This window comes from Haemaphysalis longicornis, unplaced genomic scaffold (assembly GCF_048455015.1).
Source record: "Haemaphysalis longicornis isolate Haplotype H1 unplaced genomic scaffold, Haemaphysalis longicornis Haplotype H1 scaffold_6, whole genome shotgun sequence".
In the NCBI taxonomy this organism is placed as follows: domain Eukaryota; kingdom Metazoa; phylum Arthropoda; class Arachnida; order Ixodida; family Ixodidae; genus Haemaphysalis; species Haemaphysalis longicornis.
In genome coordinates this window covers 28,602,025-28,624,532 of record NW_027526407.1, presented here as the reverse complement: position 1 = coordinate 28,624,532, position 22,508 = coordinate 28,602,025, and the positions used below count along the sequence as shown (strand labels likewise).

General features: G+C 47.5%; 2 protein-coding genes across 8 annotated transcripts in view; one reads left to right on the top strand and one right to left on the bottom strand.

Moving 5' to 3' along the window:
- The window catches only part of LOC144142389 (uncharacterized), a 462,336-nt gene that overhangs the window by 102,038 nt on the left and 337,790 nt on the right, over positions 1-22,508 (top strand). The window lies entirely within an intron of this gene.
- LOC144142387 (uncharacterized) lies at positions 183-21,664 on the bottom strand. Of its 7 annotated transcripts, XM_077673866.1 has the most exons (7): positions 21,314-21,664; positions 21,173-21,238; positions 14,196-14,261; positions 13,132-13,262; positions 9,672-9,831; positions 5,049-5,133; positions 3,485-3,556 (listed from the first exon to the last, which is right to left on the bottom strand). In XM_077673866.1, exons 1-6 carry the CDS (start codon positions 21,444-21,446, stop codon positions 5,093-5,095), a joined length of 597 nt encoding a protein of 198 aa, XP_077529992.1. In that variant the 5' UTR covers positions 21,447-21,664; the 3' UTR covers positions 3,485-3,556; positions 5,049-5,092. The 7 variants fall into 7 exon arrangements, 6 of the variants coding, with proteins under 6 accessions (XP_077529989.1, XP_077529991.1, XP_077529987.1 ...); XM_077673863.1 differs by lacking the exon at positions 21,314-21,664 and having other exon boundaries at positions 183-3,556; positions 21,173-21,241; XM_077673865.1 differs by lacking the exon at positions 21,314-21,664 and having other exon boundaries at positions 183-3,556; positions 5,049-5,120; positions 21,173-21,241.

Sequence of the window (22,508 nt, the reverse complement as noted above, 5' to 3'; positions counted from 1 at the left end):
GAACCAAACTTCTGTTTTGTCTTCATGGCCCTTTAAACGGTGTTGCATATATTACTGCAGACTGCTTTTATTTTTACTTTTACAGGACAGAAGTTACCTTTACCTGTTCCCTCCAGACAAGAACACCCACAAACTGCTTTTCACACACCTTTAAATCCTATTAAAAGCAATTGTGACACAACTTACAAAGCCATACATTCTTTATTGAATGAAACAACATGAACAGGTTGTCAGAGGCATGTACTACAAGTGCACTAAACACGCACAGAGAAAAAAGGACTGCAGTAGACAGCAAGATGCGGTTCAAGGAACCATAAATTACACTTTCAAGCACCTTTATACAAAAATTTGCACATGCACTCGCCTTGCAGCATCAGTCGCTGAGAGATACCATGGTGCGAGTCAAACTGCCTACAGAATGAGTTGATGAGAGTCTTTGTCGTGTGTGGTGTTCGCAAGATGTACCTTGCAGCGATGCAAAGCTGTCAGCAGCACTGTCGATACCATCACTAATCGACTCACAACAAATCTCTGCTAAACTGCAATTAACGTTAGTATAACGCTTGTCACATGTTCTGTCGGGCAAAGTCAAGGCCGGAGGCAAAGTTCTCACCAGTGAAATGTTATACCGCAACTTGCAGAGCACACGGAAACTCACATCAGAAGATATCAACAAGTGTACACTAAGCAGTGAAAATAAACAAACAATGCAACCACTGCCAACTACAAAACAAAGGTCCCTTCACACCTCAAACAAAACAACCACCACAATAGGTGTGGCCTGCCAATGTGTGAAGTTTAGTAGCGATGGCTGTGTTTCCATTGTGGCAGCAGCCAAACTTGTTTTCTTTACACGCTTTATTTCACTGCAAATATAATTCTTTGTGCTTCCTTGTGTGGCTGGGGTGGGTGAAGATAAATCACCTGCACTGGAGACAGAAGACCATTTTTTTGCAAGTCTAAACAAGCATTGAGAGAGCCAGGTTGTTCAACACTAGTGCCATTCAGGTGAGAGTACTTTCGATGATGGCGCAAGCCAAGCCTCATACAAAAGCGCTCCGAGCTGAGCATTGAAATTGCATTTCCTGCGTGTTCTCTGGCAATTGTATAGGCATTTACCATAGAAAAATTCTTTGACAGACGGCACAGATGCATGGCTTCTCTTTGCTTGCTATGGACTGAACTGTGGACAACTACGCACCCTGAGGTCGCAAAAATACTATTGGAGAGAGATTGCACGTGTGGAACACGTCACTTTAAAGATCCCCAGATGGTCAAAACTGACGTAAAATAATGAGCAAGTGCCCACCTCAAGGCCTTTGTTCGGAACTGCTTCGCAATTCAAAATGGCGGCGAGGAAATGTTAACCCCCCTTACCCCCCCCCCCCATAAAAAAGAAAAAAATAATGCATTGCATTGGAGAGAAACACATTTTTAGTAAGGATGATGAAGACTGTGACGCCCCTCTTGGCACAACCAGTGTTAGCAATTCATACGGCGTTCCCGTCCACCGTGTTGCTGGTCCTGTTATTAGCCAGAGGATCAATTCTGATTGATTGATTGTAGGGTTTAACGCGCCGACGCAACGCTGGCGATGAGGCGCGCCGTAAGAGGATCAATTCTAGCCATCGTCTGGTCCCTTGTTGAGATGTTGAGCAAGGTGTATTGTGACGAATTCAGAGGGAATTCAGGGAGGAGCAAAATGGCTTTGGTGCCTCTCTCAGAAATCCTCCGCTCTCTTCTGGCTTTCATTACGAATGCATGTCACGAACCACCATTGTCACAAAGTCACAAGCACATTTGGCCTTGTCAGGTGCAATAACAAAATGGCGAACGTGTGGAATTAACGGCTACCCTGTGTTCTTGGATTGCAATCTGGCTTAGAGAAGCGCTCAGTCGGAAGTGTTCCTGGGCAGTTTCGGTTTCACTGGTTTGGGCCATCAACGTGTGTGTGTGTGTGTGTGTGTGCGGAGGGGGCGGCGCTTGTTCGGTAATGTGCGAAAACTCTTAATACGCAGACTATGGGAGGGAGGTGCTTGCATGGGTGGGGGCGCGTAATCAGTATTTTGCAGTAATCCGGGGCCCTCCACTACGGCACGCCTCACCGCCTGTGTAGGTTGGGCACATGGGCAGCGTGCACTCTGACTGTTTGGATCACTTCCAAAGAAACTGCATTTGACAAACAATACAGCACATCAAAGGCCTTTGACAGGTGTGCACTGTTGCATGGTAAGTTGAACAACGTTTGCGATAGATGCATGTATAACACACTTGCTAATGGAACGTTTTTCACCAATGTTCCTTGCTAGGTTTTCAGCAGACGTACCCACACTAGGGCAGAGATTGCAGGCAAAAAACTCTTCAGCATGGGTGGCCAAAGCAAGTTCACTTGTGAAGACTCTCACAAACAGCACAGGATTAGGGCTTCACACTAGAGTGCGATCTTTCATGCCTGGTCAGAGAGTATTTACACTTGAGGACTTTTGGACAGAGGCTGCAGGCATAAGCATTCTCATCACAGTGCAGTTTTTCATGGGAGGTTAGGGAATGCTTACGCTTAAACACTTTTGGGCAGAGAGTGCACGCATGGAGCTTTCTGCCCGTGTGCTTTGTCTCATGGGCAGTTAAAAAATATTTACTCATGAAGACTTCCTGGCAAATGCCACAAGTATAGGGCTTCACGCCAGAGTGAACTCTTTCGTGGATGGTTAGAGACTGTTTACGCTTGAAGACTTTCGGGCAGAAGCTGCAGGCATAGGGGTACCCACCAGAATGCAATGCTTCATGAACGGTTAGGGAATGTTTACGCTTGAAGACTTTCGGGCAGAGCTTGCAGGCATGGAGCCTTTCACCCGTTTGGGCACTCGCATGGGCCTCACCAGTGTGCATTATCAGCTCATGGTGTTCGAGGTCGGCCTTTTTACTGTACCGTTTCTGGCAAACATTGCACGCATGTGGCCTCTCACCCGTGTGCATCCCATAATGAGCCGTTAGTTGAGACTCAGCAGCGAAGCCTTTCTGGCAAACATTGCACACATGAGGGTTCCCATCTTTGTGCATTGTAGCTTTCCGGCTACGTGCCTCCCGACTGTGCGTTAGCTTGTGATATTTGAGGTAATCTGTTTTACGGAAGCGTTTCTGGCAAACATTGCATGCATATGGCCTCTCCCCCGTGTGAATTCTATTATGAATGGTAAGTTGATACTTAGCAGCAAAGCCCCTCTGGCAAACATTGCACACAAAGGGTTTCTCACCCGTGTGCATTCTATTATGACTGGTTAGTTGATGCTTAGCAGCAAAGCCCATCTGGCAAACATTGCACACAAAGTGTTTCTCACCCGTGTGCGTTCTCTCATGAATGGAGAGGCTGCCCCTCGAACTGCAGCGGTGCTGACACACTTTGCAGACGAACTTTGCTGGGAAACACCGCTTCATCAGAGTGTGTGTTCTTTCATGAATAGTCAGTTTACTTCTCTGCCTGAAGGACTGCGAACAAAATCGACAGGAATACGGCTTCTCCCCACTGTGTGTTGGCTCGTGCTCGTAAACAAACTTCCTGCAGGAGAACAGAAACAAAAAACATTCAGAGTGGAATAACACACGCCACGGGAGGGTGACAGGAATGCATGGCACCATGGGGAATTTTCAGGCCCTTAATTAAAAGGACACTGAAGTGAATTTGTCAAGCTTCTGCTTTTGCTTGCATAGACTGGCGCAAAGAAACCAACTTTAAATCCAGTTGGTACAGCTGTATTCAATTTATAAAGCCTGAAAGAAGAAAAAATACCATGCAGCATCAGGAGCGCCCACAACTAACTGCAGTGACACATATTCGTCCTGCGATGTGATTGGATGATGTTCAAGATTGGATTCGGTTATGTGCACAAACAGCTGGCATCCGCCCTTACCGTTGGTTAGGGATTCTCGATATCTCAGTTATAGGAATGTTGTGCTTGGCCAGGGATTTTGATCGCAGAGGGTGTAGGATTAAAAGTTCAGATTTGTGGACCGAGCATGTGAGGCCAGCTTGTGGTGTTGTGCGTACGACTACCACGGTTCTCCATTAGAGGACTTCCTCAATATGAGCGTTGCTGTCGCAGCGTACCCATAGTGCTATGTCGTCTGCGTATATTGCACATCTGAGTGCCGGTATGTGTTCTCCCCTGCCAAACACAACACCCATACAACTAATAATCACCCCATACCGCATGTAAGCAACTTGCACATCCTAGGCTTTACGATCCAGGCAAGTAGAGGCACAACCCTCACAAGGTGCCTAACAAAGTCAAACCCTGCAGGCCATTAACCTCGTAAAAAGAATAACAAACAGAAATCACGGAATGTCAGAAACGGCCAGCCCACGCTGGCATAGGCGGTAATGAGGCGCCTACTGTCAAGCTCGAGCATTGACTACCCGAGCAGGCTCCTCTTTTCTGCCCAACAACGGTGTCCCAATGGCTTCTCGGTGTGCACTTCTAACATTATGGTGAAGTCGCCCAGCACTGCCGACTGCTTCGCAGGCACTACCCCCACCCGTCGCTAGGGCACGCTGCCGCCAATAAATGGCACATCCAACAAACGCACTGCTTCCTCCACAGAACCGCGCACACAAACACGCACCCACACAAGTTTCTAACACCACACTGCCCTCCTCGTCAACGTGATACCCACTTTCGTTCGCTCTGTGAGTGTCCCCACGACCCTTTTCCCATACCCCATGCCCCACCACTGGGAACAGGCCTTGGGGAGCTCGGACCTGGCGGTTCAGTAAACTCGACCAGCACGGGCCCTTGTAGTGGCTGACGCCATATGGGCCTCGGCCATCCTTCCCCCCTAAATGCCAGTCGTAAAATATAGTGGTTCTCTCTCTCTCGATATCTCAGGGATTGGCATGTCATGCTTCTGCCATGCTGTTGGCTGCAGAATGCATCAAATAAGCCTGCCAGCAACGCTTAGAGAATCACAACGTTCATTTTCAAAGGCAGATGCAGTGGCCAAATGCCCCTCGCATCATTAGAGATGCTCAACTGTGAGGCGCTTCACCTCACCTTTGGGGCTTGCCTGGGTTGTCCCAGTGTCATAAGAGGCGCGTTCACACCCGATAGTCAGCTCGTTCGTCACTGCGCCCACATGCTATTGGCACTTTTGTCAACACAACGCCAACAATAACTTGCCAGCGTGCCAGTGTCACACTGCACGCAGTCTGCTAACTCACTCGGTGAGCAATGAATGTTGCAGCTCAATGGTGATTGCAGTATAGAAAACATTGCTGTGTACAAAAAAAATCAACTCCAAAAAACGCTTCCTATTTGGTATTTGAACCTGTTCCTTGTGACACACTACATTTAGTGAATTAGACCACTCCGCCAGAACTCCAGGGACGCCTGGGGTGGAAATATGAAGTCATATAGGCGGTTTATATATTTTTCCGGTTCGGTATGTTTCCAGCAGCTTAAATGAGTATTTCTTGAATAGCATTTGTGCAGTAAGCGCCCCCAGATCCCCATGACTATCGTATCCCTAGCGACTGCATTCCTCTCAGGCAGTAAAAGCTATCGCAAATGTGCGGTCATGCCACTGATCGCTCGGCTAGTTCACTCTGTGCAAAAAGTAGTTCGCGTACCTTGGTTTTATGCTTTAGAATCAAAGTTTCAGTTTATTTAAATTCCTCATTACTATATTAACATTGCTGGGTCTTCTCCCGCCTTTAATAGACCTCTCCCGGGGTACGTCACGCGGCGGCCGTGACGTCACGGAAATCGCACGTGCTGGGCGTGGCCGGGAGGGTGGTTGGCAAAACATTCGGACCGGCGCGCGGCGCGTATGCAATGAGGCTGCATTAGACGCGCGCAAAAGTGGAATTTTTGTTTACGTGTTGGCTTTTCTGATGCCGGTGGGCTGCTGTGCTCTCGGCTACCCAAATTTTGCGAGCAAAATCAGCGGCATCAGACTTTTCAGATTCCCCACAGAGGTAAATTCGGCGTGTATTGTGGATGCGCGCAATGTGCCGAAGAGGCTGGCAGCCAAAGCAGCGACATAGTCTGCTCTTACTCGTAGCAACATTTCGCATTCTCGAACTTCAGCTGTTCTCCAAAGCGCAGTCATACCGTCTACATTGGCAGTCCGCGCTGATTCATGCAATGAAATGATACTGTTTATCAACCATCTGCTATCATGCAGCACCAGCAAAAATTTAGTCAAGTGAAATAGTGCCGGGGGTAGGGGGCAGACGGAAATTTTCTTGCTGCGAAATATTGTCATGTTTTCAGGAGGTAGAGCACTGTATTAAAAACAATGAATGCCTAACCTGCTTAGGCGACGCGAAATAATTGTTTCGACGAGGGATCCACGATTGCTGCCTGATGCACAACGACAAGTTTGGTCTTTTGTTATGGGGGATCTGTTCAAGACGAACGAAATTCATTGCTTGTAAGTGCATAAATTTTTACCTTGATCAATTATACGTATTCTGCCTTGAGGATGCGGCTAAACAGAGATGCTTGCCGTGCTCACATGTGGCATCGTGCCTTCGGTGCAAGATGGGCTGCTCACGTGACTCGAAAAACTCGAAAAATGTGTTTGCCCTTAGCGAACAGACTCAGTGAATGTATTCATTTGTTGCGGCCTCCCGACGCTGGCGTATGCAGCGGGCGTACATGGACACTAACTTTAACTATCATGAAATAATGACTACCGAAAATATTTCAGTGCACTGTCGCAAGATATATGCACTAACCATATGTGGCTGCTATGTTACTCTCACAATGACGATGAACCATTTCGATATTTCACTGGGGTAAAGGTAAGAAAACAATCGGTCAATCTCGTAGAGAACGACATCATCGCGATATTTTTATTGGAATAATTTTTGGCTGTTGCTCTTCATATTTTTGTTTCGTTGCTGCTTATTTTACTATGTATTTAATCCTTTCATGCCTTACCTTTCCTTTTTCCCCTCGACATGAAATCGTGTGTACGCCACTGTCTCCGGGCGACGCAAAGAGACCAAGAACAGGGAGGGTTTAGCTGCCTGAGGCACCGCGCTTAGCTTAAGCGGACCTCGAAAGCAACAATAAATTAGCTTTCCTTGGTATGTGTCCGAACACAAAGAATCTTCGAAAACATTTTGGGATGCGTTGCAACAGCACCAACCTTCAGAATGACTCGTTTAGGCTGTTCTGCCGCGCACTGATTATCCGAAAGCGTCGCCGTTCAGTTGACCGTACGGTAAACGAAAGTGTTGCGGAGGTTGTAGATGCGGAAAGCTACATGGAGGTGCGACGGCCACAGCTAGGATAGCTAGACACCCCCCCCCTTGCAATGTGGGAAGCCAGTGACGGCCCGAACCAACGGCACATCGTTCCTTTCGGGCGCCGCGCGGCCAGGCCGTGCCATCGGCGCAGGTGCTTTCTGCCAACCGCCACCTCACTTCGCGGCCACCAGCAGGCGCCACCCGTCGCGCACGTGCGCTTAGTGACGTCACGTAGTTTACATACAGGGAGAGGTCCATTGGCTTCAGCTTTTCTACTGGTGCACCATTCGCACAGGCATATGCAGCTTACAGCTCCGGAGAAGCGGAGTCAGTGAGGCATCACACGTGCGCTTGTGTAGAGCTACTTTGACTCCATAGAGTTTTCACTAAGCTCGACACAATCTACAAACTAACAAACTAAAGCCACATTCTTCTGGGCATAAATTCTATCGAGGCTGAGTTTTAACTGAGCGAATGAATTGTGACAACTCGTTGGTGGCCAGCCCATGGACTCTGTTGGAGGGTCGGCGAGCCGCACAGTCAAGCCAAGCTTGCTAGAGTAAGCATCATGCGAAATGACACAGGAGGAAATCAGCTGGATGATGAAAAACAAACAGCACTTTCGAATCGATTTTTCTACTTAAGTCACGCAAATGCACCCAGAGTGGTCGAAACATGGCCTAGGCACTGTGGACATCACCTTGCACAACTAACCCCACAATGTTTACAAATCACTTCTGTGTCCCTTTAAAGCCTTTTCCAGACATACATTTGACATCACCTATCAGGGAATTCTCACATCGAAACTGTAGGCCACAAACAGGGTCCACTATTGCTACTTCAAGCATGTGTGTATTGCAGTAAAAATACACAGAAAGCATTCAGTTTAACATAAAGTTAAGTGTAACACAAATACCTTTCGGATTTGTGTTGCGCTGAATAAACACCTCAGTTAGTTTCCACATGCAAGACAATTTCTTTTGCACGACGTCTACCAAATTGACATTTTCAAATTCTTTGAGTTCTCCAGGTGCTCTTAGAGTTATTTTGCTGAATATCCTGAGTGACACAAAACTTTGGGTTAGGTCAAGGCGGGCTGGCACCATGTTGCCAGATGCTGTCACTCTCTAATAAGGATGTTAAAAATAAAAAGAACCCGTTAATACTCTCTGAAGTAACGTGCATTCAAGAAGGAAACAGAAGGGAGGTATTGGTAAAATGCAGGGTAAGGAAAATATCTATAAAAAACGGTGAACCCATTTGAAATGGGGTCAGACAATTTTTAAATGTGAAAAATAAAAAGGCACATACAGAAGCAAATATTTTCAAATGCGAACTATTTCGATCAACTGGTAGCAACATCACTGGTTCAGGGCCCAAACGAGGGGCCTTCTTGCTTATACATCGCGTGATCGTGCATGCAGCCATGGAGAAGCGAGGATTGGTTGGCACGACACATCCCCAGCATGCGATCACACCTGGTATTGCTCATTGCCATTTGTGCACTGCAGCATGGCAAACATAGGTTCAGGTCCATTTGCTTTGCGGCTAGCGAAACGCCCCGTTTTCGAGTGAAAACAGGTTTTCAGAGTGTGCTGCTGCCCCCAAACGGCGCAAGGCATGGCACAAGGCTGCTAGTGTGTTCGTACCATGCCCACAATGTTTTCTGCAGCCTTTCTGGATATACTGCGGTCTAAAAAGGGGAGAGTGAGCCGACTAGGGGGAGGGCACGGTGGCAGCGGCAGAAGAGCCCACGTGCGAGCCGTATGAGGCGCCCCCTCTGCATTAGGCCTGTCATCCTCCCACGCCGACGTGCTCCGTCACAAACAGAAGCCCCTTCTAGAACCCATACGAGAGCCAAAAAATCACTTTACGGATCAGAAGTCAAATTCAGTCGAGGAGAGAACTTTTGTGTGTGCTTTACATGGCGTCCTCAGCGATAGCACCACAGTAGTGTCTATTTTTGTCTCACACCGAAATTCCAAGTGCCACACTGCTTTTCCCATCTTTGCCGACATGGGAGGCTATGGAGAGGATGCACTTCGTACCATCCGTATAAACACGTACTCTCTGTTATTTGAGCCAGTATTACAGTGAATTCACTCCCTTTAATACATTATAGCTAATTTTCCGACAGAAGCACAAATTTCTTTGGTTTTACCCGAGCTGTTCCAGACTATTTGAAATACCTGAGAATTCCCAGTTTTCCTGGTAGTTAGGCACTCTTTTTCCATGAACCAGCACTCTTCTTGCTACCTTCCACGGGTTCATTTACTGAAGAGATAACTAAAACTCGTATATAATGCAACCAACTCCACAGATGGGCCACCTAACACCAGTAACACTCCAGAAGGAATGTCAAATTATTGCTTGCTCATTTTGAGGACGTCAAGATTCCCTCTGAAGGGCATTGACTCACTTGATATGGTGGGAGTAGGGGCAGTAGGAGCACTTGTAGGTCTGCTCGGGCCGGCCTTCGTGCTCCAGTTGCCAGTGGTCTTCGGCGGTGATTTCCGAACTGAAGAACTCGCCACATCGCTCACAGCAGGCCCCAAATTGAAGAAATGCGGCTGTAACCTCTGGAATGAGCCCAATAGCAAGGACCAGCGACACGTTTACAATAAGGCCCATTCAACGCAAATAAAATCAGTTCTACATATAGGATCAAATTAAAGCACCAGGGTGCAGGTTAAAGCATTTGTAGAACGAGTAATTTGGAATCCAACAATTGTAGACAGTCCGACTTATGCCAGCAGGGTGGCCTGTACCAAGCTGATTCATTTCGCAGCCATGAAGGACTGAGTGGTAATCTGTGAGTGGTGAAATCATCCACAAGTGAGAGTGAAAGTGGCAGATGTGAATGGCATAAAACAGAATACAGCCACTGCCAGTTGCACTAAAATATGATACAATGAATGTTTGCTTATCTTAAATGACTGAAACAATTTTTTCACTAATGAAATTTTCATCAAGAGTGACAGTGAACCACAGGCATTGCTTGCAATGATGGGAATACTCCATTTGTAAACCCCCTGGAAAAGCCCTCTAATGAGGTTTTCCCGATACTTTCTGCAGGTTAGAGGCAAACGAAGATTAAAGTAGTATCCCTAATGGCAGAGTGCAGACCTGCCAGTGCAAAAATGTGGCGAGGCCAGAAGGTCCAAAGGATGAAAAAAAAGCTAAAAAACAAAGCACAGGCACTCCAAATGCTGGGAAATTGCAAGCAGTTGTCAGTTCCAAAGTTCCCAGCATTTCAGTGGCTTTCTTTGGGTATTCGTGGTGAGGCAGAGGGAGTGGGGACAGTGGAAAAGAGGAAAATGTGGCACTAAAGGACAAATTCAGGTAAAGAATAAAATAACGGAGAAGGGAAGTCCACCAAAGGTTCAAAAAATGGCAAAAGCTAAAGGAGAAAAAAAGATCATGCTTTCTCTATAGCCAAACGTAAGTACATAATGCTTTTAAACTAAAGATGCTACAGCTAGATGTAAGACACAACAAGGTACTAGTGGCCTCCTCCTGTACCTGGAGCGCCGCGTGTCCCCGACACAAGGCAAGCAACGCGCGGAGATAATAAAGGATGACTGTGCACCTGGGTGGTCACACGTTGTCACCACACCCACTTCTGGCCAGGCTTGCGCACCTTCAATAAATGCAGGAGGCCACAGCCTCGGTTTACAAAAGCAGGCCTTTTGGATGCACAGCAGAGCAGGTTCTTGTTTCATTTCTTGACTACACCAGCACTGGTTTACTCAGATTTCTCTGATAAGCTGTTCTTGGTCCACTCTGTGCAGCTCCACAGTCACAGCTCCACAAAAAAAAAAAAAAAGTTTCTGCGTTTTTGCAGCCGCCCCATTCCATAGGGGCGATTTCCCGTGCAAGCCGGGGAGTCGCTTATACCTGTTTTACCGGTAGGTGCCCGGCGCCACCAAGGCACACGAATTCACATGGTGCCTTCCACAGCCACGATGGACGCTCAACTCGCAACCGCCTGTGGCAGGACAAGCCGCCAGACTCTTTCACCCCCGGCAATGGCGCAACGCGGCATGATGGCCGGGGGCCCCGCCAGATGGACAAGGGTCAGGGGCCCCTCGATAGGGTAAAGGCAGCTCTCCAGGCGTGGATTCCCCTTTCAAGGGTCCGCACTCGACCAGGGACGCCTGTACCCATTAAAGAAACCGGTGGGTGCCTGGCGGTACCAGGATTCGAACCCAGTACCTCCCGCATACGAGGCAAGTGCTGTACCTCTGAGCCATCGCTGCGGTTACCAGTAAAAATTCTACAAGCACCCCCTGCCCAGGGGATCTAGTGCTTGGGAAGTTACCCGACTTTGTCAGGAAATGCCCCGGTGGAAGGGGTAGTAACTTTTAACCGCAGCGATGGCTCAGAGGTACAGCACTTGCCTCGTATGCGGGAGGTACTGGGTTCGAATCCTGGTACCGCCAGGCACCCACCGGTTTCTTTAATGGGTACAGGCGTCCCTGGTCGAGTGCGGACCCTTGAAAGGGGAATCCACGCCTGGAGAGCTGCCTTTACCCTATCGAGGGGCCCCTGACCCTTGTCCATCTGGCGGGGCCCCTGGCCATCATGCCGCGTTGCGCCATTGCCGGGGGTGAAAGAGTCTGGCGGCTTGTCCTGCCACAGGCGGTTGCGAGTTGAGCGTCCATCGTGGCTGTGGAAGGCACCATGTGCATTCGTGTGCCTTGGTGGCGCCGGGCACCTACCGGTAAAATAGGTACAAGCGACTCCCCGGCCTGGCGCTCGGCCCTTGTGTGGGACTACAACGCTTGGGAAGTTCACCCGGCTTGCACGGGAAATCGCCCCTATGGAATGGGGCGGCTGCAAAAACGCAGAAACTTTTTTTTTTTTGGTGGTGCGGCCATCTGTCTCATCTCTGCAGATCCTAGCCATCCCTTCTAAGGAGCCTCTCATACCAGGGTCTCCGCCTATCGGCCTTCTAGCAAGATGACGACACCAGTTTTGGGCCGCTTCTCATGAGATGTGCTAGCGCAGAGGTGTACGTAGAAAATTGGATGCTTTGAAAGAGGCCGAGGAAACAAGGAACAAATGCCCCGGCAGTGTGACCAGATGGCTGCTGCCAAGTGGGCAGTGGCAGAGAAGCATGCGCCAAAAAGTTATAACCACTGGAGACATGGTGTGCTGGCAGCCCACCGGCTGCGTACCTCTTCGACGCACTGTGGTCTTTTGCACCCACAGACCCAGAAGGCTTGCTGTCAATCCCCGGCACACCATCCAGCTGGTGCACCACCCTAACTGGTGCCTACTACATTTGCGCTTGTGCTGCAACAGCATTGACTTTGACGAACCAAACGTGGTGCTGGCCACGGTTTCAATGACCACGCTCACCACTATGAGGCGGCGAGCTGCCACATTTTGGCATCACAAATGCCGAGAAAGGCTGTGCACTTATCTAATGCTTTTATCTTCAAGAGTGCTGAAAAAGCTAGGGCCACTTCACCAGAAAGTGCTGCAGTGGCATAGATTAAAATCTATGCCTACAAAATGGAGACGACAAATTTCACACATTGAATTTACCACACACACAGCGCAAGCCCACAATTAGTAGTGAGCCTTTTTGTAGTTTTTTTTAGCGTACGCTCACTTTTTGCATGTACTCACATTTTGAGTGTGCTCACTTAATTTTTTTTTAGCCACATCAGTGACAGATTGACATCATTGACTGCCACAAGAATGAATTGCAAGAAGACACAAATTCCAGGAGGCACGAGCACAGCTAAGAACACTGATCCCACCCACTTGAGGTGCTAGAATACATATCTAGTATTTTATCAGTGTTTGATACAGCTTGAAACGTAACTCGGAATGCAATGCCAGGTCGCATCTGCCCACACATACGGCACCTTATCTCTGCTTTGATTGCTTGTGTCGTGGCACAAATTTGGCAACTCTTCAAGATGTGTCAAGCCATTGGCCTGAGCAGCCAGCGCACACAGCCATGTCAAACCCCTTCGTAAATGCAAAGTAGGAAGTCCTGCAATACATAGATGTAAAATACACAGGAAAAGCGCTGTAAAAACATCACAAAAAGCCTAAATGAGAACAGCATGCCCTCAATGCCTACACTGTGGAGTAGCAATGGGCCACGAAATTTCAAGTGCGCTGCCACAGGCGAACATGCACTGTGATGACCATGCGTGACACTGCCACCATGCATGTGCAGCCGCGACAAGACCTTGAAAGACCAACTTCGTCCCCTGACATAGTTAACTTGAAAGCTGCTTTTAAAATTTGCGGTGCTTAGGGGGCACATGGTATTTTTGGAAGGGCTTATATAGTCAATTGTTTAAACAATTCTAAGCAGCAATGCCACAGTTTCGTACCAACTGGAGTGTGGCTGGCTGAAGCTTTGGTCACATTGCAACAATCGCTTCCATATGCACTGTCTCTCTTTCAACTGCATTTTTGAGCGGATCTGGTTACATCTGTGAAACATCCACTCGGTGAAGGCTTGTAACAAGGCTACAAACTTGTTTTCCTTGTCACGCCTGTGATTCGACAGATCTGTATTTAATTGGGCATTAGAACACTTCGTTTAGCCTACACTAAAACGCTGTGAGGCCTCCAGTCTATTGACAGCAATCCCTCGAAATCCGGAGAAACAAAACAAAGAGAAACCCTTTAGGCACTGTTTTGTGTGTAAGCAGTGCCTGAAGTTCATATGCAAGCTACTGAACGATATCCAAATGTAACCTTCTAATTGAGCACCCAAACTGCCCTGCAGATACAACTCCCTGTTAGGAAACCAGTTTACTTTCCGAAAACACCCAATAAAGGCCACATATTTACAAATAAGACTGAATTACTAGGGAAGTACAATTGCTACCAATATTAACTCCACATGGTACACAGTGAAAAAGTACAAAAAAACGCAACACATTTGTACGAGTGTAAGCAGTATACAAACTTGAAAATGCGCCATCGGTTTCAGCTTGGGAGCCTGCACTGCGAAACGGGACGGCGCACTGCGTTCCTGCAAAATAAATTTCAAGCACGAGCATGTTAACAATTTACAAATGAGGCTGAATAACTGGAGGTACCACTGCCAGCAATATTAATGCCCCATGGCAGATGGCGAAATATTGGCCGTGTACCTGCTTGCTTCACTGTGAATGTCGCTGCTTCTGCCTTGAAACCCCCTCTCAGTTCTTAGCTTTCACACCTCACACTCCTCTCGTGACAAATGCAACGGAGCTTAGTTCATTGCAACTGCGGAAGAAAAACTTCAGGAGGGAGCATGACGGCAGGCGGCCTAGCTTTTGCAAGCCCACCTCCTCTGACGCCGTGTTCTCCTCCCCTCGGACTTCTCCGGCGCATTGCATCATGGGAGTTCGTACACCCTCCCCAGGCTCGTGCTAGCATTTCGTGGCTCCGGCTGGCCGCCAGAGAAGGTGATGCGGCATCAACGAAGGCGCCATATGAGATCTTTCGCCAGCGTTGTGTTCCCATGGCCTCGGATCGTGGAAGTACTGCCACTGTCTCTGTTCAAGGCGAGGCGAGGGGTAGACCGCATGTGCAGGAAGCACCCTCATGAACTGCGAGCCGAGTTTGATGTTGGAGCGAGCCTGACGTTGGACTGCTCGAACCACGACCGACTTTGCTTGGACGCGTGGCTGTAAACATTCACAAGCACAGAGCGGCCTACAGCTGCGTGGTATTTGTCAGGTTTGCTGCGACGATTGCACTTCGCTGTCTGTGCACAGTTATCGCGCCACCCTCCTTTTACATCATAGCGCTGTAACAAGGGTCTATCAGCTGAGAGGTGGTGCAAAAAGCTTCGCTTTCATACGAGTGTGCATTTGCATACGTTCGCCTTATCGGTGCTCCGGCGTGGAGAAGAAGAATTTGAATTTTATGGGCGCAGCAGCCAAATTTGGCTATAATGCACCAGACACAAGGTAAATATTTTGAACACACTACGGTAAAAGGCTCATGTAAAAATCATGTAAAGTGGTAAAATCAAAGTTTCTGTAAAAGCTTGAGTGCACTCAAAAATTTAAAAACCGCTCGAGTAAAAATGACGTAACATGGTAAAATCAAAGTTTCTCTAGAAGCTTGATGGCACTCAAAAATTTAAAAACCTTTTCCAAGGGAACCAGGGGTTCATCGCCAAGCAGTAAAGCAGGGTGCAATGGAATTTGAGATTTACAAAAGTGGGAAAAAAATTCACGACGCTTGTTTTCGTAACTAGGACACTCGATAAGTATGTGTATTACTGTAAGGCGCTTCCCACATTGCTCACATTCTGGAGGGTCTTCTCCCAGCAATAGGAAGTTGTGGGTCAAGCGCGTGTGCCCAATTCTTAGGCGACATAACACCACCTCTACAAATCTTTCTTTATGTCTGCAGCTCTGCCACTCTCTCAGGTGCGGCTTCACAAGGTGGAGCTTGTTTTCATTGAGTTCTGTCCATTCAGACTGCCACTTCTTCGTTATTGATAATTTTAGTCTCCGTCTGTAATCCTGGTAGGGTAAACGTGTGCTCCGGCGTGGTGGCACGTTTTATGTGCCACATTGTCGTAAGAAGGATGTTTATGGAACGTTTTAGTATCCTTCAGTGCACTGGAAAACAAAAGGTGCAGAATCGCCGATTTTGGGGACAGGCGCAATAAGAATGAATCCCTTCTTGGTGTCACATCGCACAATGTATGCGGGCTGGTGGTCTAAGAGCTGCTCAATCTGTGCAACAGGTATACACGGAAAAAACAAATGAGAGATTACGCCTGGGAGGGACCGTGGTGAGTTCTCGACTGACTGACTGCAGCCTTGACAATAAACGGTTGATTACCTAGAAGAGGGCCTCAGCAACAATTTGAAAAAAACGAAATTATCAGAACCAAGACAAGCGCGGTGTGCTTTGTGAAATAAAATGTAAAGCGTGGATGTCATACTCTATAGTCTCACTTTTAAAGGGTGGCACACAACACTTCGGTACGGGCGCAGTGCGATAAACCTCGGCCGCTCCGTCTGATTACTTGGCCTTCCCGATCAGCCAGCAGCGCGTCTCAGGTTGTGATTGCAGGCAGCGCAGCACACGACGCCAGAACGGCCTGGCACTGAACAGACAGACGCACACGCACACAGCGCGGGCAGGCAGCCGCGCGAGGCGTAACAACTACAACTTGCCTGTCATGGAGGATGCACTTACCTTAAGTGTTTCCTATCTATTTTTATGACTAGGCTTACAAATGTCACGTGACGCTCGCTCCTAGTTTCTCACTTCCATGATTACAATGCGGTTTCCCTGCTCATGCACAATGTTTTGGGATTCGAGACACCGCGCATTCTTTCCTTCATTCTTTGTTCTGCCTGGGACAGCACAAGTAGAAGCTCTGTTCTTACTGTGCTTGCTCTTGTCTCACATGAAGTGGAGCCTGTCTGCAGCATCTCTTTTTAACTTTTAAATAAACTCTGTGAAATTTGTCAGTCTTGCTGCTTTTTCACCACTGATTTCAAATATGGCATTATTTTTTCAGTTGGTCAATTAGTTCCCGAGATAATTAGAGGTAATTAACCATTTGTGGAGTAACAATAGACAAAATAGTGTTAGTCATAGCACTGTAATCTTTACATTTTCCAATGCTATAAACACTGGTGAGTGCAATAAGAGAATCAGTTTTCTGGTGCACTGCTTGGAACTAATTTTACAGCTCATTAAACTGTTAATTATCTCTAATTATCTCGGGAACTAATTGACCAACTGAAAAAATAATGCCACATTTGAAATCAGTGGGGGAAAAGCAGCAAGACTGACAAATTTCCCAGAGTTTACTTAAAAATTAAAAGAAATTGTTGTAAGAGCCACGTCCCCCCTTTAAGCAATTTTTTTTCACTAGTGATCGTTAAGACCAACGCAACTAGAAGAATGCAGGGACTACTGGCTAAATACTTTCATTTTGCCTCAAATGTGCCCGAGGTTTTCTTTGCACTAAACCATGGTGACATGTATGACTTCTGCTAGTTCTTCGTTTGGAATGGTTCTGCCTATATAAACTTCTTTGTGAGCAATTTTCTCAACTTTTGGCTGGAAGGCTGAATCCACAGACAGTCCGACTAGACTTTCCATGTTTAGGTGGCCTGAAAATGACTATTGTCTTTAAAAGTAGGCTGCATCTAATCTCACGGGAGCCGTGAGGATTACCCTCACGAAATCCTCTCAGCAGTTTCCATTAAATCTGCATGGCCTAAAATTGGCTGAACAATATGACCACCCAATGTAACCTGGCCTAACATAACCTCACCGACACTGACCTAACGTAACCTAACCAAACGAACCTACCCAAAATTAATCCGACCCAGCTGCAACAAACCTAACTTTACCCTGTCGAACGACGCAGAACACAACATATATTAAACCTGATTCAAGCCATTGTAGAAGTCCTGCAAGTCAATCTCTTCACATACAGTCAAACGCCTGTATAACAAAGCATGTGGGATTACGATAATTGTTTGCTACACACATCTCTTCGTTATGCGAGTAGCGTACTTCACCGACCCCTATAAAGCAGATAAGCGTAGTGAGAAAAACAGTCATCATATTTAAACTGCAATAGGCGAAAAAAAAGTCAGCAATATAATTCTTCTGCACAGTAGCATGACATACTGAATGCGCCACCACTGCCGACCTGATTCTGTCAAGGTTCACGGTATTGGCGGTGAGATGTTTGAGTGGCGCCCCCTGGATCTGACGTCAGCTTAGGGACCAGCTCCGCTGTCGTCTGCTACATTCGCCGCGCTGCTACACCCGCGCCGCGGTCGTCCGGTTCTGACTGGCAGCAGTGCCTTTGCTAGAAATCGCCCGCTTTTATGCTTTGGTGCTTTAAAAAGCGTGTTTTCAATCAGATTCTGACGGCTCTGAATAATTTCAAGCTTTGTCCCGCACAATTTTACAACACACGAGGAGAGAGAGAACGACTTTCAGAGAACATCGCTCAGACGTAACTCGCCCTCGTCCTATCTAGCGTATACAGCGCTCAGAGCTCCTCGATAAGTAATCAAATGCGTAGGCTTCCCTTAACTATTTCTGAGATGCTCTTATGAAGACTCAAGAGTCTAATGCTACGCATCAAGCAGCGGGTCGCACAGCAGGAAATAAAACGGGTGTTTTCTCTTTCTTTCGTTGTTGTTAGATGAACGTTTTTTTTCTTCTGTGCCCAACGCATTCATTTTGTGCACCGTCCTAAACGTCCTAGGAGGTTTGGGGATGTTTGCGAGGCTCACAAAGTTCGTGTGAATATTCAATGCAATAAGATCTGTGCTACGGCGCAGATAACGTTGTCCACAGTACTCGAAGGCGGCTTTGTGCACCTAATTTCTATCCAACCATCGATATCGTAACGAACTCAATCTCAACCCGAAAAGTTCTGACATGATTACGGTGTTGAAAACTTGATATACTTGCTAACTAACGCAACAAATAGTATACATGCCAATTTTCAGTATAACACAATTCGAAACCAATGAATATGTCCCGACAGCTCTTTATTATTTTCCAACCCCTTCAGTCGCAAAGAACAAGTCCTGGCCTGCTCGGGATGACGATCGGTGAATTGAAGAATGAATCTTACTCTCTCGTCTTGGACTGAGGAGCCTGCCCACTAACCAGCTCGATTTTACTGTTTTCTCCTCCTCCTGGTCCTCCCCCTCTTCAGTGCAGTTTTACTATAATGCCTGTCTGAATATTGGGATGATATGGTTGTGGCAAATGTACCGAAATATCCCTCCAAATATGAAAAAACATAGTCTTACTGTATGTTTGCCTTACAGGTAACTCGTTTTGCTCAATAAGCCTGCATACTGGTTAGAAGCCAGGTAGAAAACCTGCACGCGCCTATACACACAGCAGGTTATTTGGAAATCAACCTACATTATTTGTGCCCCATAGTGCATGTCGGGACACTTCCATGCCGTGACAACGTAAAGTGACTTGATACAATAGTTTCGAGTGTTAGGCAAGGTTGCCAAATCTGTTTTACCTTACATGCGATTAGTTGGAATCATAATGCCTTCTGCCAAAGCCGACAGCCCCGAAGGCCTGGAATTTGTTTTGGTCTTCCATTTTCGCTGTTGTCGGTTGTCAGCCTGCGGCTGTTACCTTTGTTCGAAAGACTGCTGAACACAGAGGCTGACGCCTAGCTCCGACTCTTCGCGCTCCGCACAGGACCAGCTTCGCAGCAATGCATAGGCGACGCCGGCAATGTTTTTTTCCGGAGCGGTATCAAAAACTATACTTAAAATCACGAGCTAGTTTACGCTATTTTAAGTCTTTTGTTACGAAAAAAAGTTGCGCATTCGCGAGATCTGCTGCGGACAAGCACAAAATCTCAACCGCGCGCAAAGAAACAGCATAGAGAGCGAGCCCGAGTGAAGCAGACGACAAATGCGAGAATCCCTAAGCCGACGTCACGGAGGCGCGCTCCGCAGCGCCGCCCGTGGTCGCGCTCACCGCCAATGCTGCGGCGTGAGGTCAGGGAGTGACGAGATATATATCTGCAGTGTGTCAAATGCCGTTACTGTTTTGCAGGTAGGTATAACGCTTGGCTCCTCGGCAAGCTCTTCATCACTGCTTGCCTGATCATTAGCGGTGTCCCTCTTCACAATGATGGTCTCTGCGGAGTCGTCAGCTGTCAGGTCATAACAAATCAGGACCTGGTCGTCCACCGAGACATAATCGTCGGCTGTCATAACTAAAGTGACCAGACGTCCCGCTTTAGGCGGGACACGTCCCGGTTTTGCGGCTGTGGTCCCGCTGTCCCGCGGCCTGCTTGTGGGACGGTGTTTTGTCACACTTTCGGCAGAAAATATGGAAATCAAGCCCAGTGTCACTAATGAAAAGCTGGAGGAACGAAAGGGTCAAAAGAAACCGTTTGAGGAACTTCAGCAAAAGAGCGCACATGACGGGACTAAGCAAGAAACTGTTGTGTCTTTCTTGCTTAGTCCCGATGTCTGAGCTGTCTTCTTGAAGTCACAGTGTACCAACAAACCGTTCAGTACACCCGTCTGTATCTGACGAACGGTGCGTGGACATGCTTCAGTACTTGTGTACTTATTCAGCAAATAACGCAGCATTGCTCATCGAACAAAGGCCAAAAGAACTACAACACAAATGATCTTTCAGTTAAACAAAATTGCATTAAGTATTAATGTCCCTTTAAGCTAGGTGCCACATTCTTCCTTCAGCCCCCCCGTCCCGCTTTGAGGTCCGAGGAATATGGTCACTTTAGCCATAACTATTGCTGCGCCGCAACACGCACTGTACGTGTTTACCGACTTCTGCATCTCTGTGGCCGAACTGGATTACTCACGGTCGTTGACACACCAATCAGCTGTGCGTTATGTGTGTGTCGTTATCAAAAAACAATTCAGTGATTGGAAATGCCTTAATTTCTTCGCTACACAGGCAAATTCGCTGTAGTGGACTTCGCTATAGTTGCGTTCACAATACATAATAAACATCCTGGCCAGGCCATATGGCATGCTTCACTGTACAAGCTATTTCGTAGCACAAGCGTTCGTTGTAGCAGCTTTTGACTGTAGTGATAACCAGAATGAAAAAAAAAAAACATTAATGAAATCACAATTAGCGAACACTACAAAAATTCCGACATCTTAAAAAAAAAAGAAAAAAACGTACCCAATGCAAAACTCGAACGTGAGCCTTTTAGTTTAAAATTCAAGTATTATAACAGCGTTACCGGAGCAGCTGTACACGCGAGTTTTTAGGGAATATTTGCCCCAGAGAATCTCCGGGTTGCGTGCTCGGCCATTCAGAGGCGACTGCCGTGAGAAATTTGACGGTAATTCTCGCGGGGTTGCCGTGATAATAACCTTACAGGTACACGAAAACGCAGCATGTTTCCCATGAAGATGGTGGAGTAATACGAACTTGGAAATGCACCATCGGTTTCGGTTTGGGAGCCAGCACTGCACAACGGAACGGTGCACTGCGTTCCTGGAAAATAAATTCCAAACGTAAGCATGTAAAGAACTCGTCGAGGCGGTGAGGCGGTCATGGTCACTGCGTTACCTGTCTGTGCGGTAGACACGGAGGCCTGCGTATCCTGGTTGCGGCAGGCAGCGTAAATGCACGAGTCTGATTCGTCTTTAACTCTGGCGGCGATGTCAGTGCTCACCACAAGCGTTCCTACTGAGTTCGGCATGAGCGCTGTAGGCGATGTCCACAAGACGTATACCGCCAACCGTGAAGGAACAGTGAATGTAGAAGCAGGTTCAATGTGGTACCGACCATCCGTCGGCAGTCTAGCAGCCTTCAGCAGCGAGTCGTGCAGCCCAGTGCAACCTCGTCAAACAGCAGAACACCGCGACCGCTGGGTGAACAGCCACAGAATAGACACAGGACGATGGTAAACGGCAGAACAGAAAACCACAGGGAATGTCTCTTCGATTTGTCACTCCTGACAGCTGCTGACTGCTCCAGAGCAGCTCCGTATTTTGCTTAAAATTTCAATGGGGCAGCCCCGGACTGCCCAAGAACTGCTCAAAGCTATTTCAAAACAGCACACAAAAAAGACCACGTATTGCCATAATAGAATACACCAAGGTGTCTTCGATATGTCAGTTCAAACAGCCAAATTTTCCAGTTGATAACTGTCGGGCAGCTCCGGGGCTGCCCCCCCGTTCTCCTCTCGTCCCGTTCTCAGCCAGCAAACAGGAAAAAAAAAGTGGCGGGCGTTGCATGTTTTTAGTCATATTTTCGCATAATGTTGGGTACTTACAAATTCCGTTCCATTTAAATGAGCGTTACAAAGATTCCCTGAGTCTGACGTACTTTTTTTGAAAGTCAACAAACACTGCGCTGCTTTAGTGATGTTTTTTTTTTGTCGTTAAAACGCGCGTACGTTTTTACTGGTGGACTGAGAAAAAATCCTCCGTTTTGTCTGTTTGCGTGATTGTGTGTGTTTTTGGCGCTTTGTTTCGTGCGGATTAAGCTCTTAACTAAGGTTTAATAACGGGCAGTCTTTGTCCGCGCGCGTGTGAATGTGTGCGCTCTTTACCGGACACCGTGCCTTGTTTTACTGGATCTGCCACTCCTTGCAAAACGCCACCGCCTGCGTCCGCTCCTTGTGTTGTCTGCTTTAGAGCCTGCCGCGGATGTGCGTCCTCGTGCAGGGCTCCTACTACTACTACTAAGTGGTTCAGGAGAAAAGGAAAGGAAATGCACTAGGGATATTATTGAGCCCAGCTGGGGGCTCACCTGCATA

Excerpts from the sequence above, each read along its gene's own strand:
- LOC144142387 (XM_077673861.1), bottom strand. The coding sequence starts at position 21,446 with ATGCCGAACTCAGTAGGAACGCTTGTGGTGAGCACTGACATCGCCGCC. Across the intron at positions 14,262-21,172 it reads AACCGATGGTGCATTTCCAA|GAACGCAGTGCGCCGTCCCG; the intron begins GTTCGTATTACT and ends TTTATTTTGCAG. Across the intron at positions 9,832-14,195 it reads AACCGATGGCGCATTTTCAA|AGGTTACAGCCGCATTTCTT; the intron begins GTTTGTATACTG and ends GGCTCATTCCAG.